The 20,278-nt window shown below is 33.8% G+C and overlaps 2 protein-coding genes across 2 annotated transcripts; both read right to left on the bottom strand.

Annotated features, from left to right (window-relative positions):
* Positions 1–2,098: 2,098 nt before the first annotated feature.
* On the bottom strand, positions 2,099–5,695 carry LOC110661560 (alpha-galactosidase 1). Its single transcript, XM_021820229.2, has 15 exons — positions 5,465–5,695; positions 4,609–4,667; positions 4,369–4,425; positions 4,250–4,284; positions 4,072–4,175; positions 3,900–3,975; positions 3,644–3,702; positions 3,479–3,544; positions 3,306–3,389; positions 3,154–3,218; positions 2,996–3,078; positions 2,818–2,908; positions 2,658–2,707; positions 2,439–2,579; positions 2,099–2,310 (listed from the first exon to the last, which is right to left on the bottom strand). The coding sequence occupies exons 1-15, from the start codon at positions 5,617–5,619 to the stop codon at positions 2,218–2,220; spliced, it is 1,218 nt and encodes a 405-aa protein (XP_021675921.2). The 5' UTR covers positions 5,620–5,695; the 3' UTR covers positions 2,099–2,217.
* A 9,649-nt stretch (positions 5,696–15,344) lies between these two features.
* Positions 15,345–19,740, bottom strand: LOC110661544 (pyruvate kinase, cytosolic isozyme). The gene is made up of 4 exons (XM_058152459.1): positions 19,464–19,740; positions 18,357–18,654; positions 16,556–17,017; positions 15,345–16,354 (listed from the first exon to the last, which is right to left on the bottom strand). Exons 2-4 carry the CDS (start codon positions 18,612–18,614, stop codon positions 15,542–15,544), a joined length of 1,533 nt encoding a protein of 510 aa, XP_058008442.1. The 5' UTR covers positions 18,615–18,654; positions 19,464–19,740; the 3' UTR covers positions 15,345–15,541.
* Between the last annotated feature and the right edge of the window lie 538 nt (positions 19,741–20,278).

Genomic DNA, 20,278 nt, shown 5'->3' with positions numbered 1-20,278 from the left:
TCAGAATACAAAGGAGAAAGAAGCAATCGGTGAAGGGTTTGACTTTTATAATGATTTTCTTACCTATATTAACATATGTATAGCCTACAGCAGCAAGACCACTCAACACTACTGCATCTGCTGTGGTACATATTATATATACAGTTGCTCCACCAACTAGCTTCACAAGTAAAAACAGACCATGGTATTTACTTGCATAAGTATCAAGCAATCATCTGTTTCTTTAATTAAAGGCTCATTAACGTCACAGTGAAAATGGTTAGTTTTAATCAGAATAAAAAGATTAAAAGGAAACAATAGCTAAATGTTACACTATCCATATTAGATGGAAGATGCTTCTTATGCTTTTCTTCACTGAAAAATCGCTAACCATTTTTCCATTCTTACTGCTTAGCAGATAGCAGCAATGTACAAAAGACAAGACTTGGGCTTTAAAAGTTTAAACCAAAATGGCATTTGAAAATGGTACCCTAGGCCTAGCTAGTCTAGAAAAAAGGGAAAAAAAAAATAGTACCCTAGAACTAAGCATGCATAGTCTTCTTAGATAAACGTAAATATTAATTATCCTAAAGATAAATGTTATAGGCACTGTTTAGCTTTTGTTATTTTAGTTATTAAGTAATTGTTATACACATGAAGATGAGTTTCTAAAGCTAAGAAATTCATGTAATTATTGGCAGTCCTAACTATATTATTAAATTTCATATGATATATGTGGACATAAGTTTTATTACATCAATCTTCCTATTGTTATGTTCCTATGACATATTATAGCAAGAAGGACGCTAAAAGAAAGGGAAGCATTTATGCATTGGGTGGGGGGGAGGGGGGAGGAAAGGTGTGGTGGTGGTGATGGCGCCCATAAGTACACCCCGCCAATAGCTAGCCTGCCCCCTCGATAATCAACATGACAAATAAAAGGCAATTGAAAGTTATGCCTATGCTGCTCAAACTTCAGTGGAATGCCTGCATACAACTTTAGAATATGTTAACAAAATAAAAATTTGAGAAAATCACCTTTTAGTTCTTATATTTTAGTAAAATTAATTATTTTATTTTTTTAAAAAAATGCTATTTAATCTCTTTTTTTAAAATATAAATTATTTAATCTATGCTGTTATTTTAACCCCCACACCCTGCCGCCCGCCCTCCCCCCTGCTAATAGCTAGCCTGCCCCCTCGATAATCAACATGACAAATAAAAGGCAATTGAAAGTTATGCCTATGCTGCTCAAACTTCAGTGGAATGCCTGCATACAACTTTAGAATATGTTAACAAAATAAAAATTTGAGAAAATCACCTTTTAGTTCTTATATTTTAGTAAAATTAATTATTTTATTTTTTTAAAAAAATGCTATTTAATCTCTCTTTTTTAAAATATAAATTATTTAATCTATGCTGTTATTTTAAAATTACTTTTCTTTTAATCAAGTCAAAAGAGATAATAATTATATTATTTAAATTTTAGAGACTAAACAATTGATAGATTTAAAATTACAAAAACTAAGTATTAGTATCATTCAAATTATAGCAATTGAATAATTGAAAAAAAAATAGTTTTGAATATTAGTAAAAATAAATAGTTCACGAACTAAAAAATAAAAATAAAATAATATATTTATCCAAATAAAGAGACTTAGGCTCCTTTTATTTTGTAAAAAACATTTTTAATATTTTAAATACATAAAATATTTTTTACAAAACAGATAAATATTAAATAATTAATTTTATTAAAATATAAAAATTAAATAATAATTTTTTCTAAAACTTTTTTAAAATACAATATAAATCTCATCATAATCAATACTCATCTAAAACAAATCCAATACATATATCCAAATAAAACCCTACTAATATACCAACGAATACAACCTTAAAAAACTGCCAACAACCTAACAGCTAATGAAGGTTAAGAAATTTTTAGGTAGATTAAGTCATTTAATACTAATTTCTTTTTCGTGAGATGACTATAGAGCATCAGAACCGTAGTCACCTAAATTGGATGATCATCACAAGCTAAAACAATCCCGAAATTGCACTCTCAAATCCTCCTGAAAGAGTAATCATTTGTGACTAATATCCTTTTCAAGACAGCTAATTAAATAATTATTATTTGGATTTTGATAGAATAGTTCAAAATTTCCAATAAAACATGTTAACACATATACTCGTTCCATCTTAGACATTCCAATGCAAATGGTAATTGATATAATCAACCTATGAAATAGGTTTCAAAATATACATCTTGCATGCATGGGATTCCACAGTCGCTGTTATGTTCCCCACAAATTGTGCCTTCAGTGTCTTGTGCTGCATCAGACATTCAAAAACTAGTTAGAAACAAATGCTGAGAGCTTAGCACTCATTTCAGCATAACTGATCGGAGATAAACGTAAATATGCTGCTAAGGCTAGCTAAAAACTGAATAAAATAAATACCTCCCACACATCTCTTGCTTGAACAGAACTTTTAGGGGGGATTCCAATGTCATCCCAATTGGCAGTAATCGAACTGCGCCAAGGGCCTCGGTTGAGTAGTAAAGCAACTACTCTGTAGCCTGTGAGGGGCCCAGCCCAAATCTGTTGAGAAAAGAAATAGACTATCATAAACATCCAAACATGGTGACTAATTTTGAGATTACTGATCATTAAATTTACCTCAACATCACCTGCCATCCTAACCTTCTTTGCTTGAACGCCAAGTGGATCTGTCATAAATAATGAGGATGAATTCAGGATTTAGAAATTGTTGATAACACAAGCAGATGCAAAACCATCCAAAACAAAAAGACATTTGCATCAACATATACATCATCACCTTGGTTAACGGCAATAACCTCCTTATTGGTAACAATTTCCATAGTCTCTTTTGTTATATTCCTCACATCACAACCAAGAAGAAGGGGAGCCTACAGAACATTCAAGGTAACCAAAATATGCTTTGGTATAATGCAGGGTTCGACAGGGTATCAAGAAGATTACATCATCTACTATACCTTGGACATGGCCCATATACTGAAGTGGACTATGTATTCATCTTTTGTCATCCCTCCATTTCCCACCTCAAGCATGTCAGGATCTGTTCAAACCATAAAGACACTCAAATGAGGATGTAACAGTATCACTGAACTTTGCCACTATATTGATTACAAACCATTCCAACCACCCGGCCTTGCATAGTCAGCAAAAACTTCATTCATGTCTGCCCTGGAGACCATACTGCCAAAAAGAAAAAAAAATAGCAATCAAGGTTTTTGAAACGGGATTTCCATTATCAAACATAACTTACTGGAAAACCAGTTGTACCTTTCCCAATTATCAGAAATGTCATTGGTTGTTCTCCAGCTATTTCCCACCTTACCACCCCAAAGAGCAGGATGTAAGTCTCCCCTAACAAAAGTATATGAAGACGACTATAAACAAAATTGCATATGAAAATGACTATAGAGCTTCAGTGCCAGTCATTGAAATTGGATTACCATTCACAAAGTGAGAAGAATATAGAACGGCCTGTCTTCATCAGAGCACGAGTCATGACAGGATATCTATAAAAAGAAGGAAATTACAGATCCCTTCAGTCTAAATACCTGAAAATTATTGACCACAGTAAACAAAAAAAAGAATACTTTTGGCAGGGTAATTACCTAACAGTTGGCTTTGTGCCATCATTATTACAATTATCATACTTCAAATAATCAATTCCCTGCAAACATTGACCATCACTTTGAATACAGAGTACAAAAGGTATGGTATTTGTAGTTGATTCGTAATTGCATTGGTAATTGATTCATAATTTTATCATTCCTAAATGTATTGTTGGACTTTCAATTGCTTTCCAGTTTAAAAACGAACAAAAAATAAAAAGACTTTCCATAAAAATACAAGTCAGTAAATTCATACCCACGAAGCAAAAGTCATAGCATCCTGCTCCTCATGGCCAAGTGAACCCGGCATTGTTTTGCTACATGTAAAATACCTGCAAAATAAATGAGATGCACCTGTCTTGTGAAAATTTAAGGGGAAAAACATGTTCCGCATATTTAATCTAGGGCATATGGTAGAATCACATTACCCTGCATCTGCGTAAATTCCTAATTTAAGACCTTTGCTGTGAACATAGTCTGCCAGCGCTTTAATGCCAGATGGAAATGTAGCGTTCTTAGGCACTAGCCTTCCCTAAAATTTGAATTGGTGTTTATTTCCATGCCCAGTGGAGAACAATAAGAAGAAAAGAGGAAGAAAGTTCAAACCTCTTCATCACGAGCTATTTCTGCCCAGCAATCATCTGCACATGCAAGAAATTGCTCGAAAGAATCAACAATCTCTAGAAATTTGAAGATATTAAAAGAGAAAGCAATTGCAACATTACCAATGTTAACATATGTATAACCAAGTTTATGAAGACCGGTCGAAACCAAGGCATCAGCTGTTACACCAAAATTACTATCAGTGAAATGTTGCTTTTTTTTCTATGGAAATTGACTGCAACAAGTGTGTTTAATGACTAATATGCTTGCTTGCTTGTGATAAGATTTGAGGTATGAACTTCATAGAATAAACACAGGATGTAAATTCACAGGGAAAATATAATCACAATGGTGAACTTTACCAGTCTCTTTGATCATGTTCTCATCAATTTGGCAACCGAAGTGATTCCAACTATTCCACCTGTGTCAAGCGACTTAAGGAATCATTAATGAAAAATGACAATGAGAAGGACATGATTATTTAAAATTTGAGAAAAGAGATGAGAACAGAGTAATTTCCAATTTCCCATATTCGAAAATTTCATTTTTAGTTAAATAAAACATTTAACACGGTAATATTTATATTTTGCCACCAAAATTACTCTGCATTTAATTATATCTAAGCTCCAATTACTTCCATAAACAACCCAAGTGGTAAAAATAAAGTTAATTCAGTAATAAATATTTAACTCATTACCTTTTACCCCTTTTTGATGATTTTTTTTAATAATTATCATGTTTAGACTACCTTCAAAAAATAATTTATTCAAACATAAATAAAATTCATGATTAGGTGAGAATTCTTTAAATTATTTTCTTGCAAATTCATTCCATAAGAAAAGAAGAAAAATTAAATATTTAAATCTCTACATCCACCCATTATAAGATTTATCAATTTTAATACAATTACTTTTATTGAAAAGAATATTTCATAATAATAATAATAATAATAATAATAATAATAATAATAATAATAATAATGGAGTCGGCGTAGAATCTTGGGAGGTTTATATTATTTAGAATGAGCATCATGAGTTAAAGTAACGAAAATGAAGACAATAATCATAATCTTAATCTGATTCTGATCTAACGGAGACAGCACAGCGAAAAAGAAAAGAAACCAAATGATTTAGAGAAACAGAACCCGGCGGTGACGAAGGGCCGCCCTCCGACTTACTCTATCAAGTGAGGAAGGAAGAAAAGTAAAGAAATTCATACCCCATGGGAGGAGTTATGCCGAGATCATTCGCAAGGAGATTCCGTCTGAGTCTATCACTGTACTTGGCAGTTTTTGTTGCGTATGCTATTGTTGAAGTCGATAATATTAGCAACAAGCAACACACTCCCACTTCCAGAACAGAAGATCTCTCCATTTTTACTATTTCTTCTTTTTTTGGCAAAAGGAAGTGAGCAGCAGAGGTTAATAAGCGTCGCTGTGTTTACTATTTAATATTTATAGACGCATTTGGACTTGATATTTGAGCAGTCAAGATCTAATTTTTATCCTACAGGACAAACACAGATCATCATCATTATCATAATCATAGCTTTTTATTTAATGGAAATTCAATTAATTAAATAATAATTAATAATTATATATTGCAAAATAGTAATTTTTTTTATTACATAGGGAGTCCAAGTCCAACCTATAATTCAATATTGCAGCTATTATTGAATTTTGCCACTACTGCAAATAATAATTTTTTATTGTAAAAATAATTAATTTAAAATAAATATATAAAAAATTGAAATTCAAAATAAATTTATTTTTTATACTTCTAAAATAAAAAAAAAATCAATCAGATTATCTTAATTAGTTAATAACCCTTTTTTTAGTAGAATAATATTTAAAAAATTTTCCATGTGCCAAAAGGAAACAAATATTCTACACTATGGCCTAATTAAGTTTCTTTATATAAATCAAAGTTTCATTATATAGAAAACTGATTATCACGATTTAGTTGATTCGATCGTGATTTGTGGCCTAATTAAGTTTCTTTAAGTGAATTAAAGTTTCTTTACATAGAAAACTGATTTATCGCGATTTAATTGATCCGATTTGTATAGAGTCGGTGCATAATTTTATTTCCTTTTGTACCACACAAGTCACGGCAAAATCGCTGACGTTATCTGCTTTCTCGTATCAAAGGCTCCTAGTTAAGGTCCACTCCCATCCTATCTAAGCTTCTTGAAATTTCTAAGATACATATTTTCATTATTTTATAATTTATAGGGAAGAATCCCAACATTTCCTTTTGACGACAAAAGTTGTCATATATTTATAAAATAAAAATATAAATAATTTAATAATAATTATTTAATATTTAATTAATTTATAATATTAATAATAAATAATTAAACAATAATAGTAACCATAATAATGATAGTAGTGATTAAATAATAATGATAATAATTATAACGATAATAATAATAATAATGTAGTAGTGATAGTGATAGAAATAATAATGATAGTGTGACAATAATAATTATTAGTATTAAGAATAAAAGATAAATATATAAAAAAAATAATTATAATTATATTATTTTATAATAATAGTTACATTATTTTAAATATAATTAATTATATTTATTTATATAAAAAATTATTATTCTAACACATTAATTATTTTTTAGACATGTGATTAATCAGATTAATTTTTTTATATTAATTTAATTAATTTTATTATATTAATTTAATTATGAAATTTGAAATAAATATTTATTGATTATCAGATTAGTTACCAAATATTTAATTAGCAAAAGTTATTGATTAAATGGAAAGTTATTGAGCTAATTAACGAAGTAATGGATAGTAGTTGAGATAACTATTAGACATGGAGGAAGTAATATAGGTTCTAAACATTTTCAGTGTCAATGTTGTTATAAATGATAGAGAAAAGTCCCAATAATTCAGCCAATCAATTAATCAACAACTCAATCAATTACAATAATTCAAAGATTTCAGCAATCTAATCAATCTAAAACTCAAACAATCACTTTTAATTTAAGACGAAATTATATTAAATGTAGTTAATTCTTATAATAATCTAATCTAAAAATTAAAAATTCATTCAATTGATATAGTCAATATCTAGCATTTCCATATAAAACTGTTTTATCAATTATATTATTTTTACAGCAAATGATATTATATAATTAATATTTTATTATATTAATTTTTTTAAAATAGATTTTTATTATTAAATAATATAATAAATGTACAATGATTCCATTACAAATGATAATGCAAATGTACCAAAATGTTATTTCATTCAGCTTAGGCTAGATGGATGATAAGAATCAGCTGCCAATGCCATACTATTTGACCCACCACAGAACACTTAATACAGTATGGGGAATAGTCTCAGAAGACAGAACCTTGTTCCCTTTTTTATTAGGAATTTAAATAATAAAGCAGATTAAATAATTTTATCACCAGCACATGCTTGGAAAGTCCAAGAATTGTTTAAAACATTTTAAATTATCAGGCTCACAAAAAGGGAGGAGTAAAAACATTAATCTAGTGCAAGTGGTCCAATGTAATAGAATTCTCTCCTTATTGAGGAGTCCTCTGTTTTCTTCGACCAAGTCTCTTTCTCTACTTTTAACTTCAGCCTTATTATCATTCAATCCTTTCTCTACCACCACTCCAAGAAGTGAATTTCTCTACTAATGGCTGCTAGATACAAGTTCATGGCCTCCCACCCAGCACCTGGAATGACGAAAAGGCCAGAAGAAATGGGGGACTCTTTGAAGGTTTGATAAAGACTGATGAATTTGAGAAAATAGTTTCAGAGTGGAGGTCCTATTTCAGGATAAAGGTTTGGATCCAGGTCAATAAGCCGTTGTTAACGGGCTTCCACCATACCAAAGATGGATCTAGAAGTGAGTGGATTAAATTTAAATATGAAAAACTCCCTATATTCTGTTATTTTTGTGGAAGAACTGGGCACATCATAAGAAATAGCATTGAGTGGGCGGAGTTCTTGAATCATGGAGGAGAATTTGGCTACCCTTTGAGATTTGGAGCTTAGTTAGCCGCAAAACTAACCCAGAGTCAAGATAATCAGGTGTTATCAGCTTTTCCTCTAATAAAAACCGGCACTCCCCCCTAGAGTACCGGCTGCTTCCATAGAAAAGGATCCGGCGGCTTCCAAATTGCTGCAAGCAAGAGCGCGTGTAGAAGACGCGCAAAAGTCTTTGACTCTCTCTATCCAACGGAGACCTGATAATCGCATTAATTGTGAGGATCCTAAGGATCCTGGAAAAGGGAGAAGTGAGCTTTTCTTCTGAATCGCCCAACCATAACCCACTGCTTGATGAACCTTTACACCTTAAAAAAGGGAAAGCTCCACTCTGTATGCTGAACGGGTCGATCACCACTCCACGCTGCTCCCATGTATTGGAAATGGAGGCAGCCATTTCTGAGACTGCTAAGGAGCAACCTGTGAAGTGCATTTATGACAGAGACAGGAGAACAGAGAAATCGAGATCCAGAGCAGAAAGGTCCGATGCTAACACTGTTATGGATACAAAATGGAACATCCGAACTTTTTTAAATAAAAATTATATTTTAATTTTTGGTATTGTGAGCTTCATGTAAGTGTTTTTATTTGGAAGAAATTTCATTGATGATGGAGACTGTATTTTTGGATTAGATACATAGGCTGCGGGGTCTACTTCGATAGTGAATCAGTATCAGTGATTTTCATTATTTTCAAAAGCCCCGAATATATTTTATGTGTCAGAATTGATATAAATAAATTTGGACTTTAAATGCCTCATTTTAATCGATGTTTAGTTTAGAATAAAATTTATAAAATATTCAAAGGTCGTTGAAAAATTATAATTTCAATTATATTAATATAATAGTATTGTTAAGGAGGCATGATTATAAAATTTTTGGAGTTAGTTTAGATAGTTTTTGTAAAATATTAGTTTTAAGCTTAATAACTGAATAATGTAAATAAGTGAATTTTGGTTGTTGTGCAGCCCAAAATGGGTATTATGATGTTGTTATGTTGTAAGCTTAAGGCCTTTTGATTAGAAAATGTTGTTTGAGTTGTTTTGCAGGTTAGGTAAGTTTTAGGTACATAAAAAATTTTGTCAAATTTTCAGCATAAATTATGGTATCTTTTAACTCTTTAAATCCTTATTTTGTGTTAATGCTAATAAATTCATAATAAAATTGTTTAGGTAACCAGAGCCAGCTTTGTGTGTCGATGTGCCTATGGTGTGATATTAGATATGAGTAGGATGGGTAGAACGACTAAAACTTGACTTATTAGGACCCGATCCTTTTTGTGAATAAGTCGGGGTGAGTACGGCTTTAAGTTGATATCGCTGACTCCCGCATTTGGATTATTAAGAGAAAGTTTGATTCGAGTTGAACTCGCTGACAGGTATTAGATTAAAAGAGCGTTATATGGGATCAACTCCCATACTTATATATAGTGATGTGACATACAGGCGTGTGAGTATTTCAAATTATTGTTTGAATTTGGTTGAATATGTTTATATATGTTGCATTTCATACTTAGTGATGCATTAATTTTAGATAGTTATAAAAATTATATTTAAAATTAATATCTTACTCTATGAGTCGAACGCTCAATTTATTCAATTATTTTTCCTCAAGTGACATGAGGATTATTTGAAATTAACTTACTTCCGTTTTCGCAGGTTTACCAGCAGCTATTTAATTATATTTTTCTTTTCTTGTTTTTAATCTAAAAGCTCTACATTTGCTAGAAATGTTTTAATCTTGTGCAGAGTGTAATTATTCATTTCTTTTGAAGTTGTAAATCTATTATATAGACATGTGAGATGTGTGAGGGAGCTGAGCTCCCATTTGATCATTTTGTCTGCTTGAGAATTGTAAGGGTGAGCTGACCTCCCCAAATTAAAATGATTTGTGATTACAGATCGAGTACGTTGAGATCTCTCTATTAGATAATCCAATTTATGATTGATTTTGTTCGTTTATTTTTTTGAAATTGGACTGTAGTTATAGGCTTTATGGTTGGGCTATGAATAGTTAAGCTTACTACGAGCTTTGGAGGCTTTATACTGATCTAAATCTTAGTGCCGGTTCGACCCAGAATCCGGGTCGTGGCCCAAAAGATAAAAATGGAAAAGTTGTAGAGATGTTATCTTCCTTTGTGGGCTAGAAGAGGAGAATTAGCTTGATGTCCAACCCACTTAAGTCTCATTTACCTTCTAGTCATCCACAAGCCCAATTCGACTAGGAAATGAGGAAAGTAGGGATCAGGGCTTCTCTAACACAAATTCAAATTAGAAAGCCCACTTTTCCCGACTTACTAATACTGGAGCCTAAACCTTTTAATCTTTTAGTCCACCTGGCCTGCAGTCTTAAAAAACCAGAGAATATCATAGCTGGTCCAAGCCCAGCTGAGATAGCTAGTATTATAGGAGTTGAGCATCCCCTAAAAGGCCCGAGCGATCAAGAGCAGGGTGTTATTTCTCAAGCAAATACACCTATTCCTCTAAAAGAGAGATTGTTTTCTGCTATGACTGAAAATCCAAAAAATCAAACTGGTATGGTTAACCCAAATTCCAAAAAGATGAGGTGGAAAAGGAGAGCTCATGTAGAGAATCAAAGTATTGGGCAAGTTTCTTCCGGTGAATTTCACCTATGATACATGAATTTTGAGATCGGTAACAATATGATACATAAATTTCAAATTTTAACTTAAAACCTTTTAAACTTTAAGAAAAGTAATTTTAAACCCTATGGAACCTACAATCGCCAGTTTAACGGTAAAATGATAATATATCACATTAAAATAAGTTTAAAAATTTTCTATTCCCTTTCTTTCTCTTTCACCATGATCACTCTCACTCTCTCTCATCTCTATTTTATTTCTCCCTCTTGCATTCAAGGCCTTCTTCATCCTCCCAACTATTCATTCTCTCGGCTCCTTCATCTTTCTCGCTTGCGGCTTTGAAATCCATCCACTTCCATCCTTAGTAATTGTATTATAAGAGCATCTAGATCTAAGTTGTTTCAACCTATTCATCCGCTTAACTTTTACGTCTTCATCAACTTGAGGTTTTTTATCTGTAGAATAAGACAACATACACCTATCCAAAAATTAATTTCATAAAAGATGCAGTATACATCAAATTTTGGGTAGTGACTTCTTCTTCCTCAAGTTAAGTTTTACTGGCTTCTGCTAGACAGGTTTCTTCCACAACCAAAACATCCGACACATCAGGTTTAACTTAATTTCTCTTTCATCGATTGTGTTTGTGTGTGTGTGTATATATAATTTTAAAATCAATTAACATAAAAATAACTTTAACCAAAAACACAATAATCTCCTTTCTCCTTGCCTTGATTTAATTCTAGATTTTTTGCCATGTTGAAGACTAGGTTTTTTTTTCTTAATTTGGGTTCTATTGGAAGGTTTTTTTTCTTCTTTTCTTTCCTTATATGCCTTGTTGTTGGGTTCTAATTATTTTTCCTCTTTTTCTCTTTTGTTTTTTCGTTTTGGAATTTTTGGTGGGTAACAATTTATAGTTTGATGATATTTGCCAAAAGAGGTATGCAGTGAGAGAGAAGAAGCCCATGTGAATAATGTTTTTCTTTTTTATTTTCCTTTTTTTTTAGTCATATTTTGGTATTTGATACGAGACCAACATGATTGAAGGCCATGGAAAGTATGGAAGGTGATTCAAAATGAGAGATTGTCACATTGAAGGAGCAAAGACTATTTTTCTATTTTTTTAAAGATATTTTTGGAATTTTTTATTTATAGATCTTGAGAGAATTTTTGTTTGCAATTTTTCTATTCTACTTCTTTTTTTTTCTCATTTCCATAAATCAAGTCTTATTTTATTGTCTTTTTTTTTTCTCTCTGGGTGAATGGCAAATGCAGTAACATGATCCTGCTCCTTTACTAAGCCACAATTCCGATATGGTATACTTTGCAGCTTAAAGCATTTCTACACACTAGAGTCTTCACATTCCGAAGAAATAAAAGAATTTGTTAAATAGATAATGGATGAAGTTCTCTTCAAAGTGGTGAGAGAGGATGTAGAATGAGTCGAGAGGACAAAGAAAGTATTGAATGCAAGAGAGAAAAATAAAATAAAGTTGAGAAAGAGTGTGAGGAAATACATAATGTAGGAGAAAGAAGAGATGTATCATGTCACCATTTTACCTTTAAACCGGCTATTGCAGGTTATATAGAGTTTAAAATTATTTTTATTATAATTTGAAAGGTTTTAAGTAAAAATTTAAAATTTATGTATCATACTATTATCAATCCTATAATTCATGTACTACGAGTGAAATTTACCCAAGTTTCTTATGCGGAAGAGGGGACTAATTATGAAGAAAAGCAAAAGCGCAAAGATGAAGGGCAAAAAACAAAGCAGAAGATCCTGTTAATGATAATTCTGAGGCCAGGGTGGCTGGCCAAAAGCCACCAAGGGTAGCATGACAACTATATCTTGGAACTGCCAGGGGTTCGTGCAACGCCAGGCAGTTCGAGCTCTCAGAGAGCTCAAGAATAAGTTCTGCCCCTCCCCTCCATTACTTTCCTCATGGAGACAAAAATCAGGCAAGGAAGTACGGAGAATTTGGTAATGCAACGTGTCTCCACTGTTTCTTTTTCAATCTTAATTAATGGAGCTCCCTCTCACCTTTTATGCTTACTGGGGGTCTCCGCCAAGGAACCCACTTTCGCCATTATTGTTTCTTTTCATTGAGCAGGGTCTATCATGCTTAATTCAAAAGGAAGTTCAAGAAGGGAACTTGCACGGCATCAAAGTTAACAGATACACTCCAAGGATCACAAATGTTCTCTTTGCAGATGATATTTTACTGTTTGGGAAGGCATCAAGAAGGGAGGCTGAGAGAATTAAAGATCTATTAGCAACCTATTCAGCAGCAACTGGACAGCGGGTTAACTTCCAGAAATCTAGTATCTTCTTCAGTAAGGGAGCTCCACTTAACCTCAAGAGGGAAATTAGGGATTTGTTAGACATGAATGAAATAAGAGAATCAGAGAAGTACTTAGGCCTTCCATCTATCTGGGGTAGATCGAAGAAATAGGTTTTGGCTTTCATTATGGATAAAATCTTATCAAAAACTCAAGCTTGGAAGCAGAAGCTACTTTCTCAGGCAGGTAGAGAGACTCTTATCAAATCAGTCCTCAGTGCCATTCCTTCGTATGCTATGGCAATCTTCAAATTTCCGAAATATTTCTGTTGTCAACTAAACAGCTCTATCTCAAGCTTCTGGTGTGGCAGGAAAGATAAAGAGAAGAGGATGTGCTGGGTTAGTTGGAGGCAAGCTTCTTATCCAAAATTTATGGGAGGATTGGGGTTTAGAGATTTTCACCATTTTAATGTAGCAAGTTTAGCAAAGCAGGGGGTTAGTTGGCAAGTATTCCGTCCGGTCGGGTTATAAGTTATTAGCGAAGGAAGAGTTGGAAAGTTATTTCTCTAGGCCAACAACGTCCTATACTACACCGGCTCAAACGTGGAAAGTAACCTGGAGTCTCCCAATCCCACCTAAAGTAAAGGTGTTCCTATGGAAGGCTATGCTAAATGCTCTACTAGTTCGGGGGAACCTCAAAAATAGAGGAATGAAGGTAAATTCAGTTTGTCCTATTTGTAGTAAAGAGATTGAGTCAGTTGAGCACACTTTATTTTAGTGTAATCATGCAAAAGCATCATGGTTTGCTAGCCCTTGTGCCTTTAAGCCAGAACCTGTTGGCTTTAAGTCTTTTTGTGTATGGTGGTCTATCAAGGTTGCTTCTATTAAGGAAGGTAGTTTCACTCGATCTTTTAGTTGTAGTAGCCATCACAGCTTGGCAGATTTGGAAGGAAAGAAATAGGGCTGTTTTTGAATTTTGTATCCCCAATTCAATGACTACAGCTAAACGCATCAAGGAAACTATTACTGAGCTTCAATATTGGTCAAATAATGATGATTCATCCCGAAGGAATTCCTGCCATGGGCAGCCTGCTGAGACCCAATAAGTTTGGTGTCCTCCTGATAGAGGTAAGCTTAAATTTAACTGTGATGTGGCTTGGCAACCTGGATCTTCGACTGCAGCTGTGGGTTTAGTGGCCAGAAATTTCAAGAGTAATCTTGTAGATGGAGTGGCTAAGGATATATTTTGCAACTCTGCACTTCAAGGGGAAGCTCAAGCAATTTTAGAAGCTTTAAAGTTAGCCAAATCCATGGAATGTGCATCCATCCCTATAGAGTCTGATCCAGAAATTTTGGTAACAGCTATTAAAAATGCTTATAATATTGACTATTGGGAGATTCAAGCGTCAGTTAGAGCTATCTTCAGCTAGGCCAACAATTTCAGTTTGTCTAATTTTCTCATATCAAAAGACGAGGAAATGGTTTTGCTCACTGCCTTGCAAAGTTAAAACTCAAAATCAGCTCCCTTGTAATTGGATAGTTGCGATCCCTTCCATTCTCTCCCGTTCTCTTGCTTTTGATGCCCAAAGGGCCGTGTAATGCTTTTATTAGCAATTAAAAAAAAAAGTTGGACCAGTGTAACGCGGTCTGAAATTTAACACAAATAACAAAGCCATGAACCAAAATAAATTGTATGAAACGCCTCCTCCTGGCTTTTTACAACAAAGGGTCATCATAAGGCAGGCCGGCAGATACATAAACTTTTTTTAAAGTGCCCATCATATTGAGAATATGGTAGTAGGTCTAGTGCAGGGCTCCCCACCAACATAGGATTTTTCAAATATGACATGATAGTTTCCCATAGTACTCTTATAAGATGTTCCTAAACCAAAAATTGAACGTAACATGGCAACAACAATCGCCACCTCTCCTTGAAATTGCACAGATGAACTTGAAAGCTCAAACCTGTCATAAGCCTTGCTTATGCAGCATCATCTTTACCTTCCACTTACGGAATTCAGATCCTCATTTACCAATGCGAAGCTCTTCTCCCCTAAACTCTTCATCTGAACTGAGTTGAGATTCAAAAACCGCATGGCAGCTAGAGAGAAATCTCATAGGATCAGCCATGTAACCAGATATCCCCTAGATGTCCTGGATGTTGAGTTTTCTACTTGCCACAAGAACATATGATTAAACACGCCATTGACAATACATAATTAAAATGACAATTCAAGTCTCATATAACATAGAGTGAGGTCATAGTAAACAACTAAATCCCTCAGTGACCCCACAACAGGTCCCAAAAAATATAATTATTATTATAAACGTCCATTCCTTGCAACTGCCTCTCCAAGCCATATCTAAGGCATTCAGCATATCTGACATCATTTCACAATGCATATCTTAATAACTGAGGCAGCTCCAATTCGATGGAGTGCAACAACAGCATCGCCAGGCTTGCACAACCCCCTCTCGGTCGCTGACTTTAATGCAGCTTCCAAAATAACCTCAGTAGATTCTGCATCAGTAGCCTTGGCAGACCCTTCTGCCAGAATAGGAATCAAGCCCCTATATATCAAACTATGCCTTGCTGGAGTCTCATCGCTGCAGGTCCAATCAAACGAGTCAGTCGTCAAGACTGGGACAACCACAGACAGGATTGGGACAGCTGGTCTGTACTTGGCTACCAACTTAGCTGTTGTCCCTCCACGCGTCAAAACTACAATGAGCTTTGCTTTTGCCTTGTTAGCAGTTCGTACAGCTGAGGACGCAAGGCTCTCCAATGGGCTCATGGGAAGTGGAGTTGATCTTATCATCTCCTTGAAGATAGCTCCATAGTCAAGGGATGATTCTGCTTCAATACAAATCCGACGCATAATCTTTACAGCAAGCTCTGGGTAGGCCCCAGCTGCACTCTCACCACTAAGCATAACACAATCAGTACCATCAAGAACAGCATTAGCAACATCAGTTGCTTCAGCTCTGGTTGGTCGGGGAGACTTAATCATGGATTCAAGCATCTGGGTCGCAGTAACCACAGGCTTGCCCACAATATTGCACTTGTATATCATCATCTTTTGTGCCAGGAAAATCTTCTCTACAGGAATTTCCATTCCAAGATCACCACGAGCAACCATGAATGAATCAGTCTCCCGCAAGATCTCATCAAAGTTAACAACTCCTTCCTGGTTCTCAACCTAAGGAAAACCGAAGCAATCAATTATCTAACCAACCAAATAAAACTTCTACAGAGAAGTGTAACAATTATCAATAACAATAATCAAAATTAATTTCTTAAATGGAATAGATTAGCAAACAGACACATCTAGGCAAAGTACAAAATCCCAAAAGGGGGGCACAAGTTACATACCATGTGCCTCTACAGATAGGGATTGTACCTTTGACATTAACTGTATATGCTTGGCATGTGGCCCAAGAACCTTTCGCACATGAACAAGATCTGAACCCTTGCGAACAAATGAAAGAGCAATCATATCGATCTTGTTGGGAACACCCCAACCCAAGATGTCTTCCTTATCCTTCTCTGTCAGTGTTGGAAGATCCACCACAACACCAGGAAGATTAACATTTTTCCTTTCACCTAGTGTTGCAGTGTTCTCACAGCGGCACCTCACACTTCCAGCCTCCGGATTACAAGACAAAACAGTCAGAGTGATTGTTCCATCAGCACACAATATGGTATTTCCAGGTTTCACGTCCACAGGCAGTTTTTTGTAGCTCATGGAGATCATCTCTGTATCACCCTTGATCTCATAATCAGTAGTCACAGTGATTTCCTGACCTTCCTTCAGTTGAATAGGTTTTCCATCCTTCAGGAAACCAGTCCGAATCTCAGGTCCCTACCACAGAAAAGAAGAAAGGAATGCCTATCAGAATAGTTAATCCTGGATGAATAACGGAGTATAATCTTTCTGAGTGAGAAAGATTTTTCGCTCTACTATTTGTGCAACATGTGGAAACACGTAATGCTTCAGAACATAATCTTTTGAGTGAAAAGATTTTTCGCTCTGCTGTTTGTGCAAAATGTGGAAACATGTAATGCATCAGTATAATAGGCCAGAACGAAGAGTAACAAACATCCAATGCCCACAAGATAAGAGTTCAGAGCAAATCCCCTATTTCACTTTATAGCAATTGAAATTTTCGATTTTTAACTTCTTAGAAAGGGGAAATAAAAGGACGACAGGCACACAGTAATCTATCCAGCACCAGCAAAAGGAACTCAAAATGTAATAGTTTCTGTAAATTGTAATCTCTCTCTCCACAGGGTATTAAAAAACCTTTCATTTAATAAACATTCAGAAACCATGCATACAAAAAATGATGTTACAATAATTATTTAATCAATCAGAACAGAATTGTAAATTGTTTCCAAAGACAATTTCTCCACAACGTTACCATATGTCTTGCATATACATAGTCACTCATATCCAATGTTAAAAATAAAATCTTAGAAAAAATATCTTGAATGTGTTGATTAAATTAAAACAGATTTTTAAGATAGATTTGAGTGACATTTTCTGTCATAAAAACTTCAAAAACACTAAAAAGCAGCTTCAAACTGATTGAAACTGTTTTTCACAAAATCTAAAAGGATTTTTAAAAAAATTTAGTTTCAACCTCAGTGCCAATTGACCACTACATAGGTATGCAAATCATGTAATGTTTCTAAAGAATTTGTAAATCCCAGAAGCTGTGAGAATCTACTTTTTACCAAGTCATCCGTGCTCACCAAGTATGCATGTAACAATTAACCAATGCAAACAATCTCATGCCCAAAAGGTTATTTGTGGTGTCTAACACATACTTCATAAATAATTGAAATTTCCATACTATGTATACAGGGTCTTTTGTGACCAAAACATTGATGTTTGAAAAATTGAATTGATTTATTTTATATGTATGTATCAATGTTTTGGCATGTAGCTGACATTATAAATCAAATTTCCCCCTGCCTCAGATTGTGCCGAATTTATTACTGAAAGAAATTGCTCTCTCCCCACAGTCTAAATGTGATGCCTCCTTCACGGCCATACACACATATATAAGCAATAGAAAAGAAGAGATGATGATGAATAAAAGCAAAAGAAAAGCTGCCAGATTGACACAGTCAATCAAATGTAGCACAAGCAATAGCAAGATGAAAATAAAACTGGAATATAAAAGCAAAAGAGAGACCTTGGTATCGAGCATGACAGCACAAAGGATCTGTGTGTTCTGCATGGCAATTCTAAGATTGTTCAAGGTCTCCTGGTGATATTCATGGGTTCCATGGGAGAAATTGAAGCGGGCAACGTTCATGCCAGCCCTGAGAAGCTTCTCGAGCATAGGGACGGATCGAGAAGCAGGACCAAGCGTGCACACGATCTTTGACTTTGGGACACGCCCATCTTCAGGCAGCTCCTTTAGGATTCCCTCGATGTCTATGTTGGCCATTTGCTCTTCAAATTCACTCTAATTCCAAATACGCTAATACCTACCATCACACCACATATAAAATACATGAACTTGTTATTTTTCAGAACTTAAAAATAATAACCAAAGTTATAATTTTAGCTAATTATACAGATGGATGAAATGGTTTCGTTTTGTGGTTGATTCAAGAAATTTCTAGCATGATGAGGAAATGGGATTGAGATTAACTCTTTGTTGGATTGAGAGTAACGTAGAGAATAGAAAAGAAAAGAAATTTTATTTTTTAAAATTTTTTTATTTAGACATCAAATTAAAGAGAAAATTAGAGAGAAAGAAAGTGAAAAGAGAAGGAATGAATTGAAATTTTAACAAAATAATATTTCTCTTTAAATTTAAATTGATAGAAAATAAAAAAAAAATTAAGAAAAATAATGAATAAAATATTTAAATATTCTATTATAACATAAAAATGAAAAAAAAATAAAAATATAATAATTATTTCTCCTACAATAAAAATTATATTTCTTTTTTATTTTAATAATTTATTCAAATAATATAGAATAAATTAAATTTATTCTCTTTTCTTTTTTTTTTTTAAATTTTCTCTTTAATTTCTCTTTATTTCCTCTACAAAACAAAGTTAAAACAAAGTTAAGGGTGAAAATAAGAAGCGAAATGGATGAATTCAGTTTGAAATCGATAGATCTAAAAAAGAAGAAGAAATATAAAAAATCAAATAAGAGAAATTGGAAATAGTAAGAGGCGAGATATCACAGCAGCAAAAATACAGATCAAGGAACTGAGAAAAGCTGCAATGATACAACAAAACCAAGAGAAAGGAGAAGAAAAGCAGCAGGTAATCGCAGCTACCTTGTATTTCCCCTCTTGCTAAAGCTCAAAGCAGTGGTCTATGTTGTAAACAATTGCGTTGCAGATAGATAGTTCTTGTTTTCTTTCTTTTTCTAAGGCCAGCACTCAGTACTATACTCGGCAACTGGAAACTAGCAAAGGAAACTGTGAACTGGCTTGATGATTAAAGAGGGGCTGACTCTACAAAAGATGAACGGTCCTGATATTGCTAGGCCTTGCACAAGGATCTTAAGGAAGGCAACGATGACAAAGTTGTTAGTAATTTAACGACAACTTGCGGACCCGCCCAGTAGAATATTACATTGCCTAAAAGGAAGCGTGGCCGATGGTATCATCAAGACATCAGCCACGTGATCAGCCGGTGTGGTTTTGTATTTTTCTGTGCGCCACCCACCGGTTTTAAGCCCCGCTTGCCATTGAATTTGAGTGTTTGAAATAATTTTTTTGAATAAAAATATTATTAAAAAAATAATTTAAAAAAAATTATTTTATTATTTTTATATTTTTATTATTAAAAATAATTAAATTTAATTTTTTATTAATTTTTAATATATTTTAATAAATATATTTAAAAAAATAATTTTTTCAACAGAAGCTTCGGCGGTAGGAGTGGACCGGCCAACACAAAAGAAGAAAAACGTGGGCGCACCTATAAAAAGTCTATGGCGCACGCCATTTTCCTATTCGACGTTCAACCAAATGCCATTTCCAATTTCTATCTTTCTCATTTCTAGAAGACTTAGAAATTCAATTACACGGGCAAGAATTCATCCAGCAGTCAATTCGTATAATATGGTCTTAAGATTGAGAGATTA

The sequence above is a fragment of the Hevea brasiliensis genome, chromosome 1 (assembly GCF_030052815.1).
Source record: "Hevea brasiliensis isolate MT/VB/25A 57/8 chromosome 1, ASM3005281v1, whole genome shotgun sequence".
NCBI classification, from domain to species: Eukaryota; Viridiplantae; Streptophyta; class Magnoliopsida; order Malpighiales; family Euphorbiaceae; genus Hevea; species Hevea brasiliensis.
This window is presented reverse-complemented; position numbering and strand designations above follow the sequence as displayed.

Excerpts from the sequence above, each read along its gene's own strand:
- LOC110661544 (XM_058152459.1), bottom strand. The coding sequence starts at position 18,614 with ATGGCCAACATAGACATCGAGGGAATCCTAAAGGAGCTGCCTGAAGAT. Across the intron at positions 17,018-18,356 it reads CTGTCATGCTCGATACCAAG|GGACCTGAGATTCGGACTGG; the intron begins GTCTCTCTTTTG and ends TTTCTGTGGTAG. Across the intron at positions 16,355-16,555 it reads ATATACAGTTAATGTCAAAG|GTTGAGAACCAGGAAGGAGT; the intron begins GTACAATCCCTA and ends GGTTTTCCTTAG.
- LOC110661560 (XM_021820229.2), bottom strand. The coding sequence starts at position 5,619 with ATGGAGAGATCTTCTGTTCTGGAAGTGGGAGTGTGTTGCTTGTTGCTA. Across the intron at positions 3,703-3,899 it reads CTATGACTTTTGCTTCGTGG|GGAATTGATTATTTGAAGTA; the intron begins GTATGAATTTAC and ends CAATGTTTGCAG. Across the intron at positions 2,909-2,995 it reads GTATATGGGCCATGTCCAAG|GCTCCCCTTCTTCTTGGTTG; the intron begins GTATAGTAGATG and ends AATGTTCTGTAG.